Below are 22,850 nucleotides of genomic sequence, written 5' to 3'. Positions count from 1 at the left end.
CTTTGCTTTCACTTTCAATGATAGTGGTAAACAGGAAAAATAGAGGGTGAATCTCCCTAACGGGCACGACCGCAATAAAAACCTAGCCGGTGTTCTAAACCATCTCCAATCTTTCCAAAACTAAAAAAAAAAAAAATTTGCCTTTTCTTTATACTTTAAGCAAGATATGCAAGCCGCTAAAGAAAAGTCTACCACTGCTGGCTAGGCAATAGATGGCTCCCTGTTGCTGAAAATGCATCAGCTGATGATTAAAGAGATTGTAAAGGCTTTTTAACCATTTGCTGCCCGGCCTATGGCCGAATGGCGGCTGCAAAAATGCATTACCTTTCCGGGGTGTACGCCATTTGGCGTCCTCCCGCACATGCACAGTTTTCGCGCTTGCAGAGCCGTGCAGCGGCACGATCTGTCACTGGCCGATGACAGATCTGAGTACTGGCCCCCGTTGCCGGTACCATGTGACCTGCCGTGACCAATCACAGCAGGTCACATGATAGTTGTATACAACGGATGGCTTAATTCATGCCATCCATTGTATATTAGTGTCTAGCTGTGAATGGTCACAGCAGGTCACATGCACATGTCATGTGATTAGCTGTGGCCAAATCACAGCTAAGCACAAAAAAACAAAAACAAACCCTGAATGAATCGATGTCATTCAGGTAAATGCTTGCTTATAGCAAAGTAATTCTTTGCTATAAGCAAATTGTGTAAAAAAAAAAAAAATACTGATCACTTCCCCAAAGTACCATAGTAACATTGTACTACTTTGGTCATAGTGAAATATGAAAAAAAAATCTTAAAAAAAAAATTAAAAAAATAATAAAAAATTAAAAATAATAAAAAAAATATATATATATTTTTTTCATACTGTCACCAGTCAGTGTCCCTGATCACCGCCATGCCATATGATGATGCTGTACTGCACTGGTGACAGTATGTAAAAAAAATAGTGAAAATAATTTTTTCATTTTCCAAAAAATTATGACAAAAAAAATACAGCTTCAATAAACTCACCATTCCTCTTATGAAGTACGTCGGACTGTCTACTGTGCAAAAAGGGGTCATTTGGGGGATATCTGTACTGTTCTGACATTTGGGGGATATCTGTACTGTCCTGACTTTGGGGGGATATCTGTACTGTCCTGACATTTGGGGGATATCTGTACTATTCTGACATTTGGGGGATATCTGTACTGTCCTGACATTTGGGGGATATCTGTACTGTTCTGACATTCTTGGACCTCAAGAAATTAGATTGGCTGTCAGTACTTCAGGATTGATCAATATTCAGATCTATCCCATAGTTTGTGAACTCTGTAACTTTCCTACAAACTAAATAATACATCCTAATTTGGGTTATTTTCACCAAAGACATGTAGCAGAATACATCTCGGCCTAAATCTATGAAGAACAATTATTTATTTGCAAACTTTTATAACAGAAATAAAGAAAAACGTGTTTTTTTTTCAAAATTTTTGGTCTTTTTTTGTTAATTTAGCAAAAAATAAAAACCCCAGCGGTTATTAAATACCACCAAAAGAAAGCTCTAGTTGTGTGAAGAAAATGATAAAATTTTAGTTTGGGTACAATGTTGTATGACCGCGCAATTGTCATTCAAAGTGTGAGAGCGCTGAAACCTGAAAAATGGCCTGGGCAGGAAGGTGTAAAATTGCCCGGTATTGAATTGGTTAAGGCTTTGGCCTTTCCACTAGACGAGATGGTGACCGCAGCCCTCCTCACATGAGATGTGACAGAGCTTCGACTGCAGAGACACAGAAAACCTTCGGCTCACAGGGTGACAAGCAAGCCAAACTCGCCGTGGAGTGGAGTCAGACAGGACCGTAGGCCAGCGCAGAGGGCAGGCACCAAGAGCAGCCGGTGGTGAGCAAGCAGGGCAACATGACGAAGGAGCAGAGCCAGAGTGGCAGAGTACCAGTCCTTCCACATGGAGTCCTGCAATGCAAATGGCAGCTGGTGGAAAATGGCATGCGGTTTTGTGCACACCGTGTGTCATGGCATCACAAAACTGCCCACTGCGCATGCAGAGGTACAATATGCATAGACTATTGTCAACAACCTGTAGGACCAGAATCACATGTAGCACTACCCCCTTGGGGGTTGCTGTTGAATTTGGGTCTCCTTATAGTCCTGCACAGCTAGTCAGTTAGTATTTTCCACACAGAGTTCATCCATAGACAGAAATCAGGCCTTGAGCGTTAGTTTTTTTATTTTATTGAGGGGATTAAACTTGGATGGGGTAAAGGGGTATATAGGATGCCCAAGGGAACTGAACTCTGAGGACAACTTTCTGAACAGCTTCTCTTTTCTAACACGCAGTCTCTGTTGGAGTGCTAGAAAGCAACTCCAGTTGTACTACCCCAGACCTTAGATGAACTCCTCTTCACCCAGCAATCTGGAGACTTTCTTCCTGAGCAGGGGATCTGGCTCCTGTTCCTTTCAGTAAGGTATACAGTCACTAGCAGGGGGTAATCTGGTTTTCCACCATAGTGCTCCTTTCCCTATCTGCCCAGAGGGTGAAGGTGTACTAACTCAGATCCCCTCCTGTACAGCTTGTGCAATGGCTGCTGCTACCAGACCTATCAGCTGGGCTGCTCCTTCCTTGCCACACAGGTAGTCCTCTCTCAGGGGACCAGTGAGTCCTGAGGTTTCCTCTTTTCGAGCTCCAGGCTCGCAGGCTGGACCATTGCATTAGGCCTCCTGGCAACCTTCCTCCTCCAGCCTCACATCTTCTTGACTCACACTTCTCTCCCACCACCACACTTCTGCTACTGAGCAAGCTCCAACACATTTTAAGGGAGTTCAGCCCCTTGCCAAGCCTTCTGTTGGGGATTGGCTGATTTCCCTCAAACATGCAGCCAACCATTACTCAGATCCACCCAATGCCTCCAAGGCCCTCCTCCTGATAGTCTCAAAGCAGAGGAAAATGACAATGAAGCTGGCCTGCAGAGCCTCTCAGGCCTGACCAAAATTCAACCCCACTGGCTATTACACCTGAGCTGCTAACCCTCCCGTCTAACCATCAGGGATCTAGCTCCACCTAGTGTAACTAAGAGGGTGCTACACACAATATTATCATATTTCCTTAGGGGTGAGGGCTTCCCCCAACAGAACAGAAAAATGTAATGAAAATAGTTGTAAAATAAAATACCTGTGTTTTTCCTTTCTGCCTAAAGTGATACTAAACCCTGGACCCTGCATTCACTATATCCGCTCTCCCCGGACCCTGCATTCACTATATCCGCTCTCCCCGAACCCTGCATTCACTATATCCGCTCTCCCCGGACCCTGCATTCACTTTATCCGCTCTCCCCGGACCCTGCATTCACTATATCCGCTCTCCCTGGACCCTGCATTCACTATATCCACTCTCCCCGGACCCTGCATTCACTATATCCGCTCTCCCTGGACCCTGCATTCACTATATCCGCTCTCCCCGGACCCCGCATTCACTATATCTGGTCTCCCCTGACCCTGCACTCACTATATCCGCTCTCCCTGGACCCTGCATTCACTATATCCACTCTCCCCGGACCCTGCATTCACTGTATCCGCTCTCCCTGGACCCTGCATTCACTATATCCGGTCTCCCCGGACCCTGCATTCACTATATCCGCTCTCCCTGGACCCTGCATTCACTATATCCGCTCTCCCTGGACCCCGCATTCACTATATCCGCTCTCCCCGGACCCTGCATTCACTATATCCGCTCTCCCTGGACCCCGCATTCACTATATCCGCTCTCCCCGGACCCCGCATTCACTATATCCGCTCTCCCCGGACCCCGCATTCACTATATCCGCTCTCCCTGGACCCTGCATTCACTATATCCGCTCTCCCTGGACCCCGCATTCACTATATCCGCTCTCCCCGGACCCCGCATTCACTATGTCCACTCTCCCTGGACCCCGCATTCACTATATCCGCTCTCCCCGGACCCTGCATTCACTATATCCGCTCTCCCCGGACCCTGCATTCACTTTATCCGCTCTCCCCGGACCCTGCATTCACTTTATCCGCTCTCCCCGGACCCTGCATTCACTATATCCGCTCTCCCTGGACCCTGCATTCACTATATCCACTCTCCCCGGACCCTGCATTCACTATATCCGCTCTCCCTGGACCCTGCATTCACTATATCCGCTCTCCCCGGACCCCGCATTCACTATATCTGGTCTCCCCTGACCCTGCATTCACTATATCCGCTCTCCCTGGACCCCGCATTCACTATATCCGCTCTCCCCGGACCCCGCATTCACTATATCCGCTCTCCCCGGACCCCGCATTCACTATATCCGCTCTCCCCGGACCCCGCATTCACTATATCCGCTCTCCCTGGACCCCGCATTCACTATATCCGCTCTCCCCGGACCCTGCATTCACTATGTCCACTCTCCCTGGACCCCGCATTCACTATATCCGCTCTCCCCGGACCCTGCATTCACTATATCCGCTCTCCCTGGACCCTGCATTCACTATATCCGCTCTCCCCGGACCCCGCATTCACTATATCCGCTCTCCCCGGACCCTCCATTCACTATATCTGGTCTCCCACAGTACACAGAACATGGAAATGCAATTATTTTAGCAACTATAAACTGCTAAATACCTTTTCTCATCAGCAGTGTATAGCAGTCTTGTGACTCCTATCAGTGTCCAGCAGAGCACTGGTTAAAGCTTGCAGGAGGAGTTTTCATTCTCCTCTAATTGTCCTGTGAGGCTGCAGGACCCCTGACCCTCCGTCTAGACAGTGCTGCTTGGCCCTGCTGATCACATGCACTTTCCCAAAACAAAAAAAAAACTCTCTAGCAAAACACATCAAACTGAGCATTTGCATCCTGCCCCCAAGGCAGATGGATTGGGGATAGTAGAAGAAGGGGAGGATCAAAAGTCAGGATCAAACATCCTTTTTACACAATGCAGAGGATTAACCCCTTAGGCCCCACAGTGAGTATAACAAGCACGCTTTACTGCATCTACAGACTGATTGGACTGTTGGGGGTTTAGTAACACTTTAATCATTTTTTGTAGCTTTCAGGTGAGGATCTTTATTTTAGTTTCTATTGATTTACATCCTGAATATCATCAACAGCCTTGTTCTTTACATCGTTCAATGTGCTATTGTGGAATATCTCTGCTACCTACCCTGAGTGGTCCCTGAAGCTGATTTTTTTTCTTTTTTATATAGTCTATTACAGCCTTTCTCAACCTTTTCAACACAGAGGAACCCTTAAAATATCTTTCTGGTCTCAGGGAACCCTTGCTAAAAAATATTCTATCTACAACTCCTGATACATTAGTGTGGTGGTCCGTGGAAACAATGCTGTTTACATTTGTGGTCATTGGGAAGAATGAAACCCCTTACAGATTGCTAAAAAGATCAATGGTGTCAGTGGGAACCTATCTGGGAGGCAGAGATTGCTCATTCCTCAAGGAACCCTGGCAACCTCTGGAGGTACCCTAAGGTTCCATGGAACCCTGACTGAGAAACCTGGTCTATTAGGTATTTATATTTTACAATTTTTTTTATTACATTTTTTTCCCTTTTCTAAGTGCTTCATTTATGTATTTTTTCTGTCTAGTTAGAAATTCTGTGGAATCCTTTGTAGTCAGATAGCCGGAACCCTGTTGTGTTGGGGGAAACCCTCACCCCTCAAAAATATGATCATTTTGTGACTCTGGTCCTGTAAGTTGTTGACAATTGTACAGTATATTGACCCTCTGGGATATTTTCATGTATTGTGTATTTCACATATTATTACATTGTGTTCATATTCTTCATGGTGGTTTCTATGTATTATTATGGACCAAATTTTCATGATGGTTGTTTTAGAATCCATTGCAAAAACTTTTTGACTTTTTTTGTTTTTCTTTACATATTTTGGGTGATATTAAAAATTCCTCCCTTTTTCTGCTAGTTCTTCAATTGTCTATATTTGGGATGTGGCGAGTGGTGTGTTTAGGATTTGTGCTGTACTAGGTAACACAAAAATCGACTAGTATAAAACAAACTACATAGAGTGTATTACTTTATTTTATCATGCTGTAAAAGGTCAAAGAAGCTTCATATAGATAGTGTCTCCCTATAAAATACAAGTGTCAAACACAAGGCCCGAGGGCCAAATCTAGCCCGCCAGGCCATTTCATACGGCTCACACCTCTCCTGCAGTTGCAGCACTCTTCCTGGGCTCCACCCCCAACTTTTTTCAGCAATCGGCGGCAGCAGAGAGGAGGGCAGACCTCCTACACCAGGACCTGTGCTCCTCTGTGCAGACGTGGAATGGCTCTTCTCTGTCCCCCCCCCCCACCTTGTCCCAGCAGTCGGCAGCAGAGAGGAGGGCAGACCTCCTACACCAGGACCTGTGCTCCTCTGTGCAGATGTGGAATGGCTCATCTCTGCCCCCCCCCCCACCTTGTCCCAGCAGTCAGCAGCAGGAGCTGTGTAATGTAAAGGGGTCCAGAGGTGCAGGGGGCTGTGTAATGTAAAGGGGTCCAGAGGAGCAGGGGCTGTGTAATGTAAAGGGGTCCAGAGGTGCAGGGACTGTGTAATGTAAAGGGGTCCAGAGATGCAGGGGCTGTGTAATGTAAAGGGGTCCAAAGGTGCAGGAGCTGTATAATGTAAAGGGGTCCAAAGGTGCAGGAGCTGTGTAATGTAAAGGGGTCCAGAGGTGCAGGGGCTGTGTAATGTAAAGGGGTCCAAAGGTGCAGGGGCTGTGTAATGTAAAGGGGTCCAAAGGTGCAGGAGCTGTATAATGTAAAGGGGTCCAAAGGTGCAGGAGCTGTGTAATGTAAAGGGGTCCAGAGGTGCAGGGGCTGTGTAATGTAAAGGGGTCCAGAGGAGCAGGGGCTGTGTAATGTAAAGGGGTCTAGAGGAGCAGGGGCTGTGTAATGTAAAGGGGTCCAGAGGAGCAGGGGCTGTAGAATGTAAAGGGGTCCAGAGGAGCAGGGGCTGTGTATTGTAATGGGTTTTCTTGCATTTTATCCACAGGTATAGCTGCTTTTGATTTTTATTAGGCTGTGCATTTTTTTTCCTGATTATTGTGAAAGCGCACCGAAAGTCCCGTGTTCTGCATCTTTGTCGCACTTTCAGAAAGTGGGAATAAATATTTTGGTGTTGGGGGTGACACCAACCCTAGTGACACCACTGTGTCCAGGCAGTGTCAATGCGGAGGAGGTGTGGGACTCACATACTGTATATTTAATGTTAATTCAGACCAACCTGGAAAATAAATAAATGATCTTATCTGTGTGCCAATATTTTAAATTCAGGAAATCTCTACTCTAACCCAAAAATCAAATCTGGAACAGAAAACCTGTAACATTGCCAGGAAAAATGACTTTTAGGTAAATATGACAACAACTCAGAGTGAGCTTGTAGTAACGTGTTGCAGTTCCTCTTCAGTATACTTTGTGGCGGAGGACCAGAAACGATGGAAGAATTAACAGATGTTGTCCTTTCTCTTGTTAGAGGCGGACGCCAACCACCGGGACAGCGCTTGCTTTGCCTGCATTCTCCTGAGCCACGGTGAGGAGGGTCAGATCTACGGCAAAGATGGGCTGATACCTATAAAAACTCTAACAACACTTTTCCGAGGAGATAAATGTGAAAGTCTGGTCGGGAAACCAAAACTCTTCTTTATCCAGGTAAGATGTGCACTGAGCTGATATATACAGTTGCAAGAAAAAGTATGTGAACCCCTTGGGATTACGTGGAGTTTTGCATGAATTGGGCATAAAATGTGCTCTGAACGTCATCTAAGTCACAACAATGGAAGAACACAGTCTGCTGAACATAATACTACACAAATATTAGATGTTGCCATGGTTTCATTGCACATAACATGTAAACATTCACAGTGCAGGGAGGAAAAAGTATGTGAACCTTTGGACGGGTTGACCCTCCTTTGGCAGCAATAACCTCAACCAAATGTTTCCTGTAGTTGCAGATCAGACCTGCATAACTATCTGGAGTCATTTTGGACCACTCCTCTTCACAAAACTGTTTCAGTGTAGCAATATTCTTGGGATGTCTGGTGTGAATCGCTCTCTTAAGATCATGCCACAGCATTTCAATCGGGTTGAGGTCAGGACTATGACTGGGCCCCTCCAGAAGGCGTATTCTGTGCTGTTGCAGCCATTGTTTTGTTGAATTACTTGTATGCTTTGGGTCATTGTCCTGTTGCATCACCCATCCTCTGCGGAGCTTCTGTTGGCGGACAGATGGTCGTACGTTTTCCTGCAAAATGTCTTGATAAACTCTGGAATTCATTTTCCCATCAATGACAACAATCCGTCCAGGCCCTGAGGCAGCAAAGCAGCCCCAAACCATGATGCTCCCTCCGCCATGTTTCACAGTGGGGATGAGGTTTTGATGTTGGTGTGCTGTGCCTTTTTTTCTCCACACATTGTGTTGTGTGTTCTTCCCAAACAACTCAATCTTGGTTTCATCTGTCCACAGTATATTTTGCCAGTAGTGCTGTGGAACATCCAGGTGCTCTTTTGCAAACTTCAAACGTGCTGCAATATTCTTTTTGGCCAGCAATGGCTTCCTCCGTGGTGTCCTCCCATGTACTCCATTCTTGTTTAATGTTTTCCTTATTGTAGATGTGTCAACAAAAATGTTAGCATGTGCCAGAGATTTCTGTAGGTCTTTAGCTGACACTCTGGGATTCTTCTTTACCTCATGCAGCATTCTGCGCTGTGCTCTTGCAGTCATTTTTACAGGACGACCACGTCTAGGGAGAGTAGCAACAGTGCTAAACTTTCTCCATTTGTAGACAGTCTGTCTTACCGTGGACACATGAACATCAAGGCTTTTGGAGATACTTTTGTAACCCTTTCCAGCTTCATGCAAGTCAACAATTCTTGATGGTAGGTCTTCTGAGAGCTCTTTTCTGCGAGGCATGGTTCACATCAGACAGTGCTTCTTGAAACCAGTAAACCCAAAACAGGTGTGTGTTTTTTAAGGGCAGGACAGCTGTCAGCAACACATACAATATCATCGCACTGATTGGAGTCAAGGTTGGCTCACTCCTGGCTCCATTTAGCTCTGGGAGAAGTCATTAAGCTAGGGCCTCACATACTTTTTCCTCCCTGCACTGTGAATGTTTACATGTTATGTGCAATTAAACCATGGCAACATCTAATGTTTGTGTAGTATTATGTTCAGCAGACTGTGTTCTTCTATTGTTGTGACTTAGATGACGTTCAGAGCACATTTTATGCCCAATTCATGCAAAACTCCACGTAATCCCAAGGGGTTCACATACTTTTTCTTGCAACTGTATATCTTAGTGATTTCTTGCTAGAATGTTACCTTCTTTCCACCACTGTAGATGAATGGCTAGGTGGGACAAGCATCATTCTGGGAGGATGTGAGGGTGCATCCTCCTGCTTGCTTGTCTTGTGCGCAGCCCTGTACCATATGATTACTGTGACCAATCACATTAACAGTAGTAAGTGAAGCCAGTCATTCATATAGATGTTGTGTACAGTGTCACAATTGCAGTGTCACAATTTTTTTTTTCATATTGTCATTAGAGCAAGTGCAGTGTCATGGATAGAGTAGGACAGAGTTAAGATCCTTGTTTTATTCACTTCCTGTCCCAGAGACACAACAGGAAGTGGGAGTAAATCTTTTCAAAGTGGAGAGAACCGTTGGCACCAGAACAGGAGTCCTTCTTGGAAGATTTCCCCTCTATTCCTCCCTCCATCTAAAAACAATTTGGGCTTTCGATATATGTAGCCCTATCCCCATAGGAGTCGCTGAGATTTGAGTCCCCTTAAGCTATGCACGGTCAGGCAACACACATTTTCTTCACATTTCCACTTGCACAGTCAATAGAAAAACTAAGAAACAGCTCAAGGAATATTTTACTAAGGGGTTAACAACTTGGATGGGTTCTAAGGGTATATGGGGTGCCCAAGGAACTGTAGGGGGTGTAGAAGTACTCACTGTCCAGTCCTCTTTGCCTGCTGGGTTAAAACTGCTTTCAGGCCTTTTTGCTGGGCTGGCTTCTTCCCGACATAGAGGTCATCCGCCCCAGGAGACAGTGGGACAGTGGAGACCCTTCTGCCCCAGCAACCAGGCTGTAGCTTGGATCCCCTCCCTGGGGCTCCCTCCCAGGTTCCACACTCCAGCCTTTCTCTCAGTCTGTCTTTCACCCAACACTGCCTTGCTGCACAGGCTCTGCCACATTTATATGTCGCCCTTGGTCACCATGCCCGACCTGTTCCCAGGGGTTTGACCAAAGTCCCCTAAACATGCAGATCTGGGCCTCCACCCCTGTTTCAGACAGGTTTTCTAAGCTTTTGGAAAGGTGAGAGGGCACCAGAAGCCCTGACCTGTTAGAGCCTCCCAGCCTGTCCTGAGGTGACCTCACTACCTCACTCTCAGTTCGACTCATCCTAGGCTGCTACCCAGCCTCTAACTAAAAAAACAACAAAGCCTAGCTACCTAGAGGGCACTACATATTCCCTAAGACATTGCATGCTGTGCCAGTGTCGGTGGAGGAAGGGAAAAGGAAGTAATTTTGGATTTGGCGTTACTTTGATTTGCATTGCCAGCCCATGAATTCCCAATCTCCTGCCAGAATTCACTGCCTTCCGTATCCAATACAATTAAAAGAGAAGTGTGGCTTTTGGCTTTTTATTTTACTCACCTAGGTGGATGCAGCATCTGTCCCCTGCCATCTCCAAGACTGAGAACTGAGCGATCAAAGATCGTTGATCGCTCAGTTCTCAGTGTTCTGTGAACAGTCTGTCAGTGACTGTTGTTTTGTTTTGCCCTAACCAGTGCTGACTGGAGTTGCAGGCTGTGGAGAGGCAGGAGCATCTGGCTCAGCATCTTGCTGAGAGGTTGAGTGAGCCATCTACTGGTCCAGGCAACTGGGTGGATCACGACTTGAAAGTCAGGATCTTTCCCCAGCTTGGACTAGTCAATCGACACTAGCCAACAGTACGAGAAAGCAGTCCTGTAATCCACAGGAGAAGCTGCAAATTAATGTCATGAATTGAATGTCTATTTCAGGCTTGCCAAGGTCCAAAGCATGACAAGGGGGTGCAGACAGACGATGGACCAGCCAACAGCTCCCTGGAAGTGGATGCCCATTCTGGAGACAGGATCCCAGTGGAGGCGGACTTCCTTTGTTTCTACTCCACCGTACCAGGTAGAGTCCTCTAATACGACAAAGATACTTATAGTAGAATTCCAGGTTTACTCTGAATTTAAATAGTCATACTGGCCCAAGTGAACAATTTCCATTACAGAATGATGAGGCCGCTGTGTGTGCTGTACTAGAGAGTAGTGGCAACAGCTACAAACCTTAAGCAGCAGTGCAGGTAACTGGCCATCTGCTACCAGAACTAAATTGAGTCAACCTCAGTGTTTCTCCACCATTCAGGAGATGTCTTCTACTTTTATCATTCAATAAAAGACTGTCATGAATCTCTAGCAACCCACAGAACGGGATTCCCCAGGGCGCGGGGTCTAAGCCCCAGTCTGCTTATTCATCAGAGCCCCTGATGGTGGGGATGGACTTGGAGCAGACTGAGACCAGGTCGCGACCCCTGAGTGCACCCGACTGTGGTAGAGGAAACCGCCGGAGGTATGTATCGGAAGAAAGCCTGATGTGAAGAGGCTGGCAGACCTGGGCAGTGGTGACCGGATCCGTGAAGGATGGATGGATGACAGAGTATGTGTAGCGTAGTCAGGCAGGCCGGGTCGGTAACAGCAGAGGCAGAATGGTACAGAGCAGCAGACAGAGAGTAGTCGGGTCACAAGCCAGGTTTCAGCCATAGGAGGTCAGGTAATCAGGAGTAAGCAAAAGAATAGTCAGACGAGCCAGGGATCAGAGCAGGAGATGGTCAGCAGAGGTCAGGATCAAGCAGGGTCGGCAACAAGGTATCTCACGCAGGAACAGACGAGCAGGGAACAGGGAATGAAGACCATACGGCAATGTGAGCATTGCACGAGCTGGTTTAAATAGCCCCCCCCGGCGCCAACAGGTGCGCCTGGGTCCTAGTGCCTGCCCGGCCGTCATTGGTGACAGGCGTGCCTGGGTCCTAGTGCCCGCCTGCCTGCATGTCTTGTCGGGATCCTATGCCTGTGCAGATTTGTGCGCTGTGGTGATCTCTGGGATTCCTGACAAAGACTTTCTGTAACCCATCCACCTGCCTCTCCACCTCAGCCAATCAGTTTTGTATGGTGGAGAGTCCTGAATGGTTGAGGAACCTTCAGACCGTCTCTCTAATTCCAGCAACAGACAGGAAGTCACCCAAGTTACTGCTGGAGCACAGCGCCACTCGCTGTATGTAGCTGATCCTACAACAGTATAGTACAGGGCGGCTGCATCTGTTAGTGATGGAAATTGTTTTGGCCAACTTGACCCAATCTAACTAAAGTCAAAGTAAACCTGGAATTCTGCTTTAAAATGGGTCTTTCTTAGATCTTTTTTGAAAAGCGGGGCTTACGTAACCCTTTCACTGCTGAACTTAATATTTTTCATCTTGCGCACACATACTAAAATGTACATTAACAAGTTCCAGACTTTTGGTGCCCAAAATAAAACTCCTCATTGTACACCGGACGTGTGTAGCATGTCCAGTCTCTCTGCCCTGCTTCTCAGACCCCATTCCCAGCATTCGGTAATTGTCAGCTTTGATTATGCAAAGCTGGGACGGTTGTATAAGAAGGTGTCGGCAGCTTCAGCTGTCAGCCTCATTTCTACTTCTGAGAACCCCTTTTTTCTTGCAATTGCCAGTGCAACTTTCTTGCCAGTTTCATACAATATTAGTCCAAGGGACTCTTAAGTTGCATTCAAGTGGCATCAAGTTGGTGCAGGAATCTTTAAAAAAAAAGTTGATTGGAACAGCTGCCATTGAAATGAATGTGTTTTCACTTGTCGTGCGACTCTGCATGTCATTAGTAACATGCCAAGTAGCACCAGTGTGAAGCGGGGTTTAAAAAAGAATCTGTGAATCTGTGTTTATAAATAACGCTTACACAGATGTGGAATCTAAAAAGATGCAATGTAACATTGTTACTTTTTGGATCTTTCTGTTCATACATCAGCAGGTCAAAGGGATGAACTTCGATCTGCAGATGATGTCATTTAAAGCAAAGTAAAAAAAAAAGTTAAAATGCTCCTCTGCTTCACCCTTTATTAACCCTTAGCTTACTTTAATCAGCCTAATTAACTCTTTATTCTTCTCTCTTCAACTATTATTTTCCTGCTGATTTTTTTTTCTATTCTAACTATTAATATTTAAACTTTTTTTTGTTATTTTTACACATTTCCCTTTTTTTTTTTTAAATAAAAAAATAAAAAAAAATAAAACATTTTAGGTGTACATACCTTTTGCATTGCTTTATACAATAATCATAATTTAAACAGGACAAATTCCGGAATAAAATGTGCAGCAACACTATTTATATTAAAATGAACACTTCTCTAAAAGATGTAAAAATTTCTCTGGTCGTCCATTGGAGGTGAACAGGTGTGGGGGGTGAAGTGGTTTAACCCCAAAATATTAAATCTTTTCTGAAAACAGAGACTCTGGAGCATAAAATGGTTGTAGCTGCAGGTTTTATGCCACATGCCATTTGCCTTACTGCTAGTCAAATCTAGATTCTAAGCAAAAAATTTTTGCTCCAATTCCTTTTAAACAATATCATCCGAGCCGGCTTCGTTAGTAGAATACATCACTCGCCGTGATTGGCCCAGTGCAGGGGCGGACTGGCAACTCATGAGGCCCCCGGGCAATAGGGGATCATGGGGCCCCTGTGTCCTTGCCCAAACTCAAAAAAGCCTATGAAAAAGGTACCAGGGGCATCTCATGGGGCCCCCTACTGACCCTGGGCCCTCGGGCAGTGCCCGAATTTCCAAATGGTCAGTCCGCCCCTGGCCCAGTGTATTCTGTATGTAGCCGCAGCTACCATACATACATGCATCCAGCGGGCTGATTACAGTAGGGACGTACCGGTATGTTTTGAAACCGCTTGGCTCAGTATACTGTATATACCGCACATCCAGCGGGCTGACAGATTCATCTCTCACAGGGACATTTGTTTTGAGCCAGCTTGGCTCAGCGCGGTATACTGTATGTACATTACTGCACATCCAGCCAGCTTGACCCAAACAAACTCAAGGGTCACATTTTATACCCGGCGTATAAGACCACCCCCAATGTTTGGGGTATATTTTTAAGTATAAAAAGTAGTCTTATATGCCAGAAAATACTGTGTGCGTGTATGTATGTATATATGTATGTATGTATGTATGTATGTATGTATGTGTATATATATAATATCCCTATATATATTCCACAATTTTACAGTTGTCACAAGAATGGGAATGGATGGGAAATTGTTCCATGGAACAAAAGGACTGTTCCAGTGTCACCTGTCCAAAAGGAGAACCCCCCCCCCCCCCCACATACACTTTGAAAGGTGTTGAGTAGCAACCTCTACAGTCACTGTAAGAGAATGTGAAGGGAAATTTCTCCAATTGGATACACTGACCGGGTTTTAATCACTCCATCTAAAGCCAAAACTTTTTTTTTGTTTTGGGTACACTATAGGTCTGCTTAGATGTACATTTTGGTGAAAGAGGGAGTGCATGTGAAAGAAGTGGTGGTGTGAATTATGAACCGCTGCTAGGTACCACTCTTTAGAGGAATAGGAGGGTTCACTTTAAAGGCTTGTCCGCCTTTGAAATGGCAAGCATTGTAATACGCTCCTGTGTCTTTCTGCATAGGCTACGTTTGCTGGAGGAATACAGACGAGGGCAGCTGGTTCATACAGGCCCTCTGTGATGTTCTTAACCAATATGGGAAGCAGCTGGAGATGAATCATATCCTGCTTCGGGTCAACAACCTGGTGGCCACCAAATACGAGGGGAAGTTCGGCCAGAAGCAGATTCCCTGTATGGTCTCTATGTTAACCAAGGAACTTTATTTCTAGACCTCTTACATTGTGGCTCCTCCGTGCTCCTCCGTGGTCTTACACTTTTCAGGAAAGCAAGGCAAGCTGATCTTGATAAAGTGCACATCAGGATTTATTAAACAAGGTGGTGCAAAGAAAAATGATTTGAGGCAGGGGCGGACTGACCATTTGGAAACTCAGCAGTGCCCGAGGGCCCGGGCTCAGTAGGGGGCCCCATGAGATGCCCCTGGTATCTTTTTCATAGGCTTTTATGAGTTTGGGCAAGGACACAGGGGCCCCATGATCCCCTATTGCCCGGGGGCCCCATGAGTTGTCAGTCCGCCACTGATTTGAGGGTATAGTCATCCTAAAGATGTGTAGTTACCTGTACAGAGGTATAGAAGCCCATACAAAGGTAGAGTTCCCCTAGAAAGCTGTAGTCACACTTAGAGGTGCAGGAGTCCATACAGTGGTGTTGGAGCCCTCCCAAAGGTGCAGTCATACAAGAGGCACAATCCCTGATACAAAAATTTGGTAGCCCATAACTGAGACGTAATAGTCCATAGAGAGGCATAGTTGCCCAAACAACTACATAGTAGCCTATTCATAGGTGTAAGCACCAATATAAATTAAATAACTCAAATGCTTACTATGGTGAATAAAAAACAAAAATATAAATATCAGTAACATATGAATACTGTAGCCGCGCACACAACCCATGTCTCAGTGGGGCAAATAATAAGAAGAATAAAAGGTGAAGAAAAAATGCTGTGCCACATCAACATTGCACAATGCCTATAAATCAAGAAATGTGAACATTTTGAATATAATACGAAAATTCCAGGGAGAATACATCCTCCATCAAGTATCTGCACCTCACACAGTGTGACCTCACATTGTACAATGTTACAGTCTAACTGCACTTTTGGTCCCAATTGAACTCAGAAGATCAGCTTGTTGAATGAGGACTCCAAAGTGAGCTCCCTCCTGATAAACGTCTTGGTGTCATCCGTATTCCTCATTAAAAAGATCTCAACACAGCGCTTTATCCTTTTAAACCGTTACCATACGGACCCTGCATTTACTATATCCACTCTCCCCGGACTCTGCATTCACTATATCCACTCTCCCCGGACCCTTCATTCACTATATCCTGTCTCCCCAGACCCTGCATTCACTGTATGCACTGTCCCTGAACCCTGCATTCACAATATCCGCTCTCCCCAGACCCTGCATTCACTATATCCGCTCTCCCCGGAACCTGTATTCACTATGTCTGGTCTCCCAGGACCCTGCATTTATTATATCCGCTCTCCTCTAACTCTGCATTCATTATATCCGCTCTCCCTGGACCCTTCACTCACTATATCCGCTCTCCCCGGACCCCGCATTCACTAAATCTGGTCTCCCTGGACCCTGCATTCACTATATCCGCTCTCCCCGGACCCCGCATTCACTATATCCGCTCTCCCCGGACCCCGCATTCACTATATCCGCTCTCCCCGGACCCTGCATTCACTATATCCGCTCTCCCCGGACCCCGCATTCACTATATCCACTCTCCCCAGACCCTGCATTCACTATATCCGCTCTCCCCGGACCCCGCATTCACTATATCTGCTCTCCCCACACCCTGCATTCACTAAATCTGGTCTCCCTGGACCATGAATTCACTATATCCACTCTCCCCGGACCCTGCATTCACTATATCCGCTCTCCCTGGACCCCGCATTCACTAGATCTGGTCTCCCCGGACCCCGCATTCACTATATCCGCTCTCCCCAGACCCCGCATTCACTATATCCGCTCTCCCCAGACCCCGCATTCACTATATCTGCTCTCCCCACACCCTGCATTCACTAAATCTGGTCTCCCTGGACCCTGAATTCACTATATCCACTCTCCCCGGACCCTGCATTCACTATATCCGCTCTCCCCGGACCCTGCATTCACTATATCCGCTCTCCCCGGACCCCGCATTCACTAGATCTGGTCTCCCCGGACCCCGCATTCACTATATCCGCTCTCCCCGGACCCCGCATTCACTATATCCGCTCTCCCCAGACCCCGCATTCACTATATCCGCTCTCCCCGGACCCCGCATTCACTATATCCGCTCTCCCCAGACCCCGCATTCACTATATCCGCTCTCCCCGGACCCTGCATTCACTATATCCCCTCTCCCCGGACCCTGCATTCACTATATCCGCTCTCCCCGGACCCCGCATTCACTATATCCGCTCTCCCCGGACCCCGCATTCACTATATCCGCTCTCCCCGGACCCGGCCTTTGCTATATCTGGTCTCCCACAGTACACACAACATGGAAATGCAATTATGTGCAGCTTGCCTCCAAGGCTCTATTCTATCGGGAGATGAAATGAACTGTGGAAAAGGGAAGGATCAGAAGACAGGATCAAACAGCCTTTTTACACAATGCGGATGATTAACCCCTTAGGTCCCACAGTGAGTATAACAAGCACGCTTTACTGCATCTACAGACTGATTGGACTGTTGGGGGTTTAGTAACACTGTAAAGGTCTTACCATGGATGACTCCTAAAAAATATATTACCTGTAAGGTTGATTTGATGCATCAAAGTGTGTACCATCCTCACAGCTCACGTTTCCATGGTGCTCTCCTATTCACAATTCTGTCCTCCCTTCTCTTGTCTTTGGTCAAATTGTAAAATACTATAATAATTTGCACATTGTATTCCAATGATTTCTATTCTGCTCCTATTATTCTGAACCATCTTGATGTTGCGTTTATTTGGTGAAGATCCCACACATTTACTTGAATTCTGTGACACGTAGTCTCTATGCACTGTGAGTAGGCTGTGTCACACAATTCACAGAGCCTGCCTTCTGAACTACAGAGGTAATGAGGAGTTCAGGAGGCGGAGTCAGTACAGGAATCACTTCTTACAGGCAGCAATGTACCATGGGATATGTAGTCCTTAGAAATGGAAGAGAAGCGCAAAGCATGCTGGGAATCCAAAAAGTTTTGGGAAAAGAGGACCAGCGCACAGGCCGCGCTCACAACGTGAAAGGAGGTTTTTATTGGCTCGTCAGATATAACTATTATTTGTATTACTATCACAATGCCGATGGTATAAAATGGAAGTTGTCACCAGGGAGCGCCTTCCAGTGCTGCTTTCCTATAATAAAACCTCGATGATAAATATTGCGCATTGTCCTCAATCACTTGTCTTCTCTATCTTTTTGTTACCTTTTCTATCGCACCCATGGAAATGTATGTACAGGTGTTCCTCGGTTTACGAACGCCTCGGTTAACGTACTTTTCGGTTTATGAATGAAAATCCATTGAAAATAACGCCTCGGTTTGTGAATTTGTTTTCGCAGTATGAAGTGTATGTCGGTGTTGATTTTTAAATGCAATTGCCGGCTTTTTTTTTCTTCACTATGGCTCACAGAATTATCTGTCACTTTCCCCGGAGCTAAAGGAAACATTGTTTCTTTTAACTCGGGGGGAATAAACTAAAAACACTTTCTTTTAGCTGGGGGGAAAGTGACAGCTTAATCTCTGAGCTATAGTGAAGAAAAAAAAAAGTGGTAATTACATTTAAAAACCGGCACCATAATAAATAAAACAACAACGTGGGGTCCCCCCTCCATTCATACCAAGCCCTTAGGGTCTAATCTGGGTTTTGAGAAGAACCCCCACGCCAAAGTTTAAAAAAAAATGGTGTGGGGGCCCCCTCCCAAGATGCATATCAGACCCTTATCTGAGCATGCAGCCTGGCAGGTCAGGAAAGGAGAGGGGACAAGCAAGCGCCCCCCCCTCTCGAACCATACCAGGTCACATGCCCTCAACATGGGGGGGTGCTTTGGGGCAGGGGGGGCTCCCCCCCAAAGCAACTTGTCCCCATGTTGTTGGGGACAAGGGCCTCTTTCCCACAACCCTGGCCTGTGGTTGTGGGGGTCTGAAGGCAGGGGGCTTATCGTAATCTGGAAGCCCTCTTTAGCAAGGGGGCCCCCAGATCCTGCCACCCCCCATGTGAATGAGTATGGGGTGCATGGTACCGTTACCCATTCACAAAAAAAAAAGTGTACTGTGAATAAAAATAGGAGACAGTCTGACAAGTCCTTTATTAAACGAAGAAAAATAAAATAATGTCCCCCGAAGTAGATCCAACGTCAATCACGAAGCCTGCCGCTACCCGAAAAGGAAAAAAAAAAAAGGCTCTGCTCCCGACGCTGGCTCCCAGCCGTCTGCCTGCTCCACTGGCTTGACAGTTCTTAAATATGTAAGGGGCAGGGCCACCCAGTGACATCACATGTGTGGCCCCACCTCCTTGTGGCGTCATCAATCGGGGCATGCTGGGTCAATGACATCACAAGGAGGTGGGGCCACACGTGTGATGTCACTGGGTGGCCCCACCCCTTATGTATTTAAGAACTGTTAAGCCAGTTCAGAGGCAGACAGCCGGGAGCCATTGTCGGGAGCAGAGCCTTTTTTTTAAATTATTTTTCCCGGTCAACGGCAGATATCGTAATTGACGTTGGATCTACTGCGGGGGACATTCTTTTAGTTTTTCTCTTTTAATAAAGGACTTGCCAAAGACCGTGTCCTGTCTTTTTTCACACTATAGTTTTTGCTTTTTGTGAATGGGTAGCGGGACCATGTACCTCATACTCATTCACATGGGGGGCTGGATCTTGTTAAAGGGGGCTTCCAGATTCTGATAAGCACCCTGCCCGCTGACCCCCCACAACCACCAGCCAGAATTGTGGGGAAAAGGCACTATCTTGTCCCCTCCCCCCCTCCTGACCTGCCGGGCTGCATGCTCGGATAAGGGTCTGGTATGGATTTTGGGGGGGACCCCCACCCCTTTCTTTTTTTTTTTTTTTTACATTTTGGCATGGGAGTTCCCCTCAAAATCCGTAACAGACCCAAAGTGCATGGTATAGATGGGAGGGGGGACCCCACACCTTTTTTTTTTATTTTTTTTTAATTGTTGGCGATTCTTTCTTTTACATTCAGCTGTAAGTGGGGAACCCCGCTGACAGCTGAAACATTAACACACGGTTGTCACTACTAAAATACCACATGACTTGATAACATAACTCATGCAGTATTTTAGTAGCGTTTACTTTTTTCTGACCTCCGGAACGGATTAATTTGGTTTTCAATGCATTCCTATGGGAAACTGCGTTTTGGTTTACAAATTATTTGCTATGCAAAAAGTCCTGCAGAACGAATTAAATTCATAAACCGAGGTATGCCTGTATTTATTTTTTACAAACCTTTTTTTTAGTTTTTTTTTCCCCCAAAGAAGCTAAAAAAAAAAAATCAAGATATAAAAAAGTACAAACAAGAATAAAAAATCCCCGTGCCCATCTGAGGACATACGGATACATCTTAGGCTAGGTTTACACCTATGCAGTTTGCATTTGATCTGTTTCTACAGTGCTTTTTGTGGTGCATTTTGCGTTTTTGCCACATGCGTTTTTTACGTGTTTTGCAGGGGGGTTTTTTTCAACTTGTTGCTGGGCAGATTCAACTGAAAAACGCATAAAAATGCCACAAAAACACACTACATGGATTTCTGCAGTGTCTCCATTGAAATCTATTGAACCAAAAATGCAATGTTTTGCATTTAAAAAAACCCCCTGACTTTCGAAAAAATGCACCGGGTGAAAACGCAGACATGTGAACCTGTCCCATCTTGCAGAAATGCACAGCAGTCCATTTAATGCAACGCAAAATGCTACTGAAAACGCGTAGGTGTGAACCTAGACCTAAGGTGATTCTAAAAGCTCAAGGTTTTTTACCTTCATGCATTCTCTTCTATATAAAAAAACTTTCTGTGTGCAGCATCTCCCCCAGCCCCCATAATACTCACCTAAGCCCCCTCTCGATCCAGTGATGTGCATTGGAGTCTCTCTCCTCATTGGCTGAGATAGAAGCAGGAGCCATTGGCTCCCACTGCTGTCAATCACAGCCAGTGAGCCAATGAGAAGAGAGAGGGGGTGGGGCCGAGCCGTGGCTCCATGTGTGAATAGACACACGGAGCAGTTGGTGCCCCCATAGTAAGCTGCTTGCTGTGGGGTCACCTGACATGAGGGAGGAGCCAGGAGCACAGGGGACCAGTGAAGAGGAGTATCCAGGCTGTTCTGTGCAAAACCACCGGACACAGCAGGTAAGTATAGACATGTTTGTTATGAAAAAAAATAAAATAAACCTTTAGAATCACTTTAAGAATGGGAAGCGGTTAATGTAAATACCAGACCCTCATCCAGGATTAGGGCATGATTCTAAATATAAAGGGTAGTCTCACATAAAAAAAAAATAAGTGCAGGGTTCTCTAACATTCATACTGGGTCCAAATCCAATGTCCATGGCATCCAAAAAACGTCGCTTTAGGTCAGACGCGGTTTTAGAGAGAACAGCGATAGTAAATCAGAACCACTTGCAGAATTGAGTGATAATGATTGGTGGGGGAAATTCCTCATCAGACACTGAAAACGATTCTGCGACTGAGCTCAGCGATGTGCAAACTTGGCGCTCTATTTCATATTTCAGTGTTTTTGGTTTGATTATTTTATTGAATTACATTTATTATTATATTATTATTATTTTTTATGATTATTTATATAATATAATTTATGATTTCGTGTTTCAAACTTTATCCTCCCCGGGATGTTTAATAGACTCTTGTTCGGACAGATTTCAGTGAGTTATTCCTAAGAATTACAGGCCTACAATATGAGAAAAACAATTTCCATGTCAAAAAATGTACGGCTTTGACATTCAAAAATATTGATCAGTTAGACCGCCAGGGAGGTTAATGAAAAAAAAAATCAACTTTCATTAAAGCCAGGAGACGGATGGTGGGAAGCAGAAGCTGCATGTCTCCACAGTGTGATCCTAGCGGTCATCTCCCAGGCAGCAGCAGCGGGGTGCAGGCGGCACAGAGGAAACCGCCATGGGCATCCTCACTGAAGCGGCAAAGGATCGGCCTGTCAAACAGCTCCAACTGCCATTTCCAGATACTACCTTCTACACTGACAACAGGCGATGCATTTCCAGGGTCCCATCCTCAAGCCTGACATGCACCTTCACTGTACTGGGCTCACAAGGAGCTCTCTAGATCCACAGAAAGGGGAGAATCTGGATGGATGCATCTGCCACGCATGTGGATATCAAAAACATAACCAAGGAGCAAATACATGGCAACAATCAAATAGCTCATTAACAAACGTAAAAGTAAAACAAAACCAACTGGGTACAATAAATAAATAACATCACCCGGGTAATATTGTAAAATCTTTCTTTTCCTGATATTATCTTGCAACAATAAATCTTTTCACAGTCTTTGGACCAAAAAAAAAAACAAAAAACTTTTTTTTTGGAGCAGTGTTAATTTAAAACTAAATATTGTTACTGCAGATAAAACAAAAACAAACAAACAAAAAAAGAACAAACAATTTTGAAAAAAAAAGGTTTTTGTTTCTTTGTGTACTTCCTCCAGATCTGTGCCGTCATCCAGGGGGAGACTTCCTGGAATAAAGACCGCTCACTGCTGCTCCCTCTCCTTGTGCAGGGGACTGGTCTTGTCTCTGCCCCCTCCTGTACTTCTCTTCAGGCAGCCTGCTTGGCCCCTCCCACAACTCTGCTTGCTGCACAAGCTACCGTATTTTTCGCTCCATAAGACGCACCTGACCATAAGACGCACCTAGGTTTTAGAGGCAGAAAACAGGAAAAAAAAATTCTGAACTAATGGACTGCAGACATAGTAGAGGAGATGACCAGAGACTGCGGACATAGTACAGGGATGACCAGAGACTGCGGACAGTACAGGGATGACCAGAGACTGCGGACAGTACAGGAGATGACCAGAGACTGCGGACAGTACAGGAGATGACCAGAGACTGCGGACAGT

General features: G+C 45.7%; 1 protein-coding gene across 1 annotated transcript in view; it reads left to right on the top strand.

Annotated features, from left to right (window-relative positions):
- The window catches only part of LOC149441000 (uncharacterized), a 56,355-nt gene extending 38,230 nt beyond the window's left edge, over positions 1-18,125 (top strand). Inside the window, exons 11-13 of the mRNA XM_089657873.1 lie at positions 7,487-7,662; positions 11,048-11,186; positions 14,775-18,125. Of these exons, the coding sequence (XP_089513999.1) occupies positions 7,487-7,662; positions 11,048-11,186; positions 14,775-14,980 (521 nt within the window). The 3' untranslated portion in view covers positions 14,981-18,125. The remainder of the gene's footprint in view (positions 1-7,486; positions 7,663-11,047; positions 11,187-14,774) is intronic.
- The last annotated feature ends 4,725 nt before the right edge of the window (positions 18,126-22,850 follow it).

Source organism: Staurois parvus, unplaced genomic scaffold (genome assembly GCF_062004578.1).
Source record: "Staurois parvus isolate SC_StPar_1 unplaced genomic scaffold, SC_StPar_1.0 ptg001037l, whole genome shotgun sequence".
Lineage (NCBI taxonomy): Eukaryota > Metazoa > Chordata > Amphibia > Anura > Ranidae > Staurois > Staurois parvus.
The sequence above is the reverse complement of the archived record's forward strand: the minus strand, read 5'-3'. Positions and strand labels throughout refer to the sequence as shown.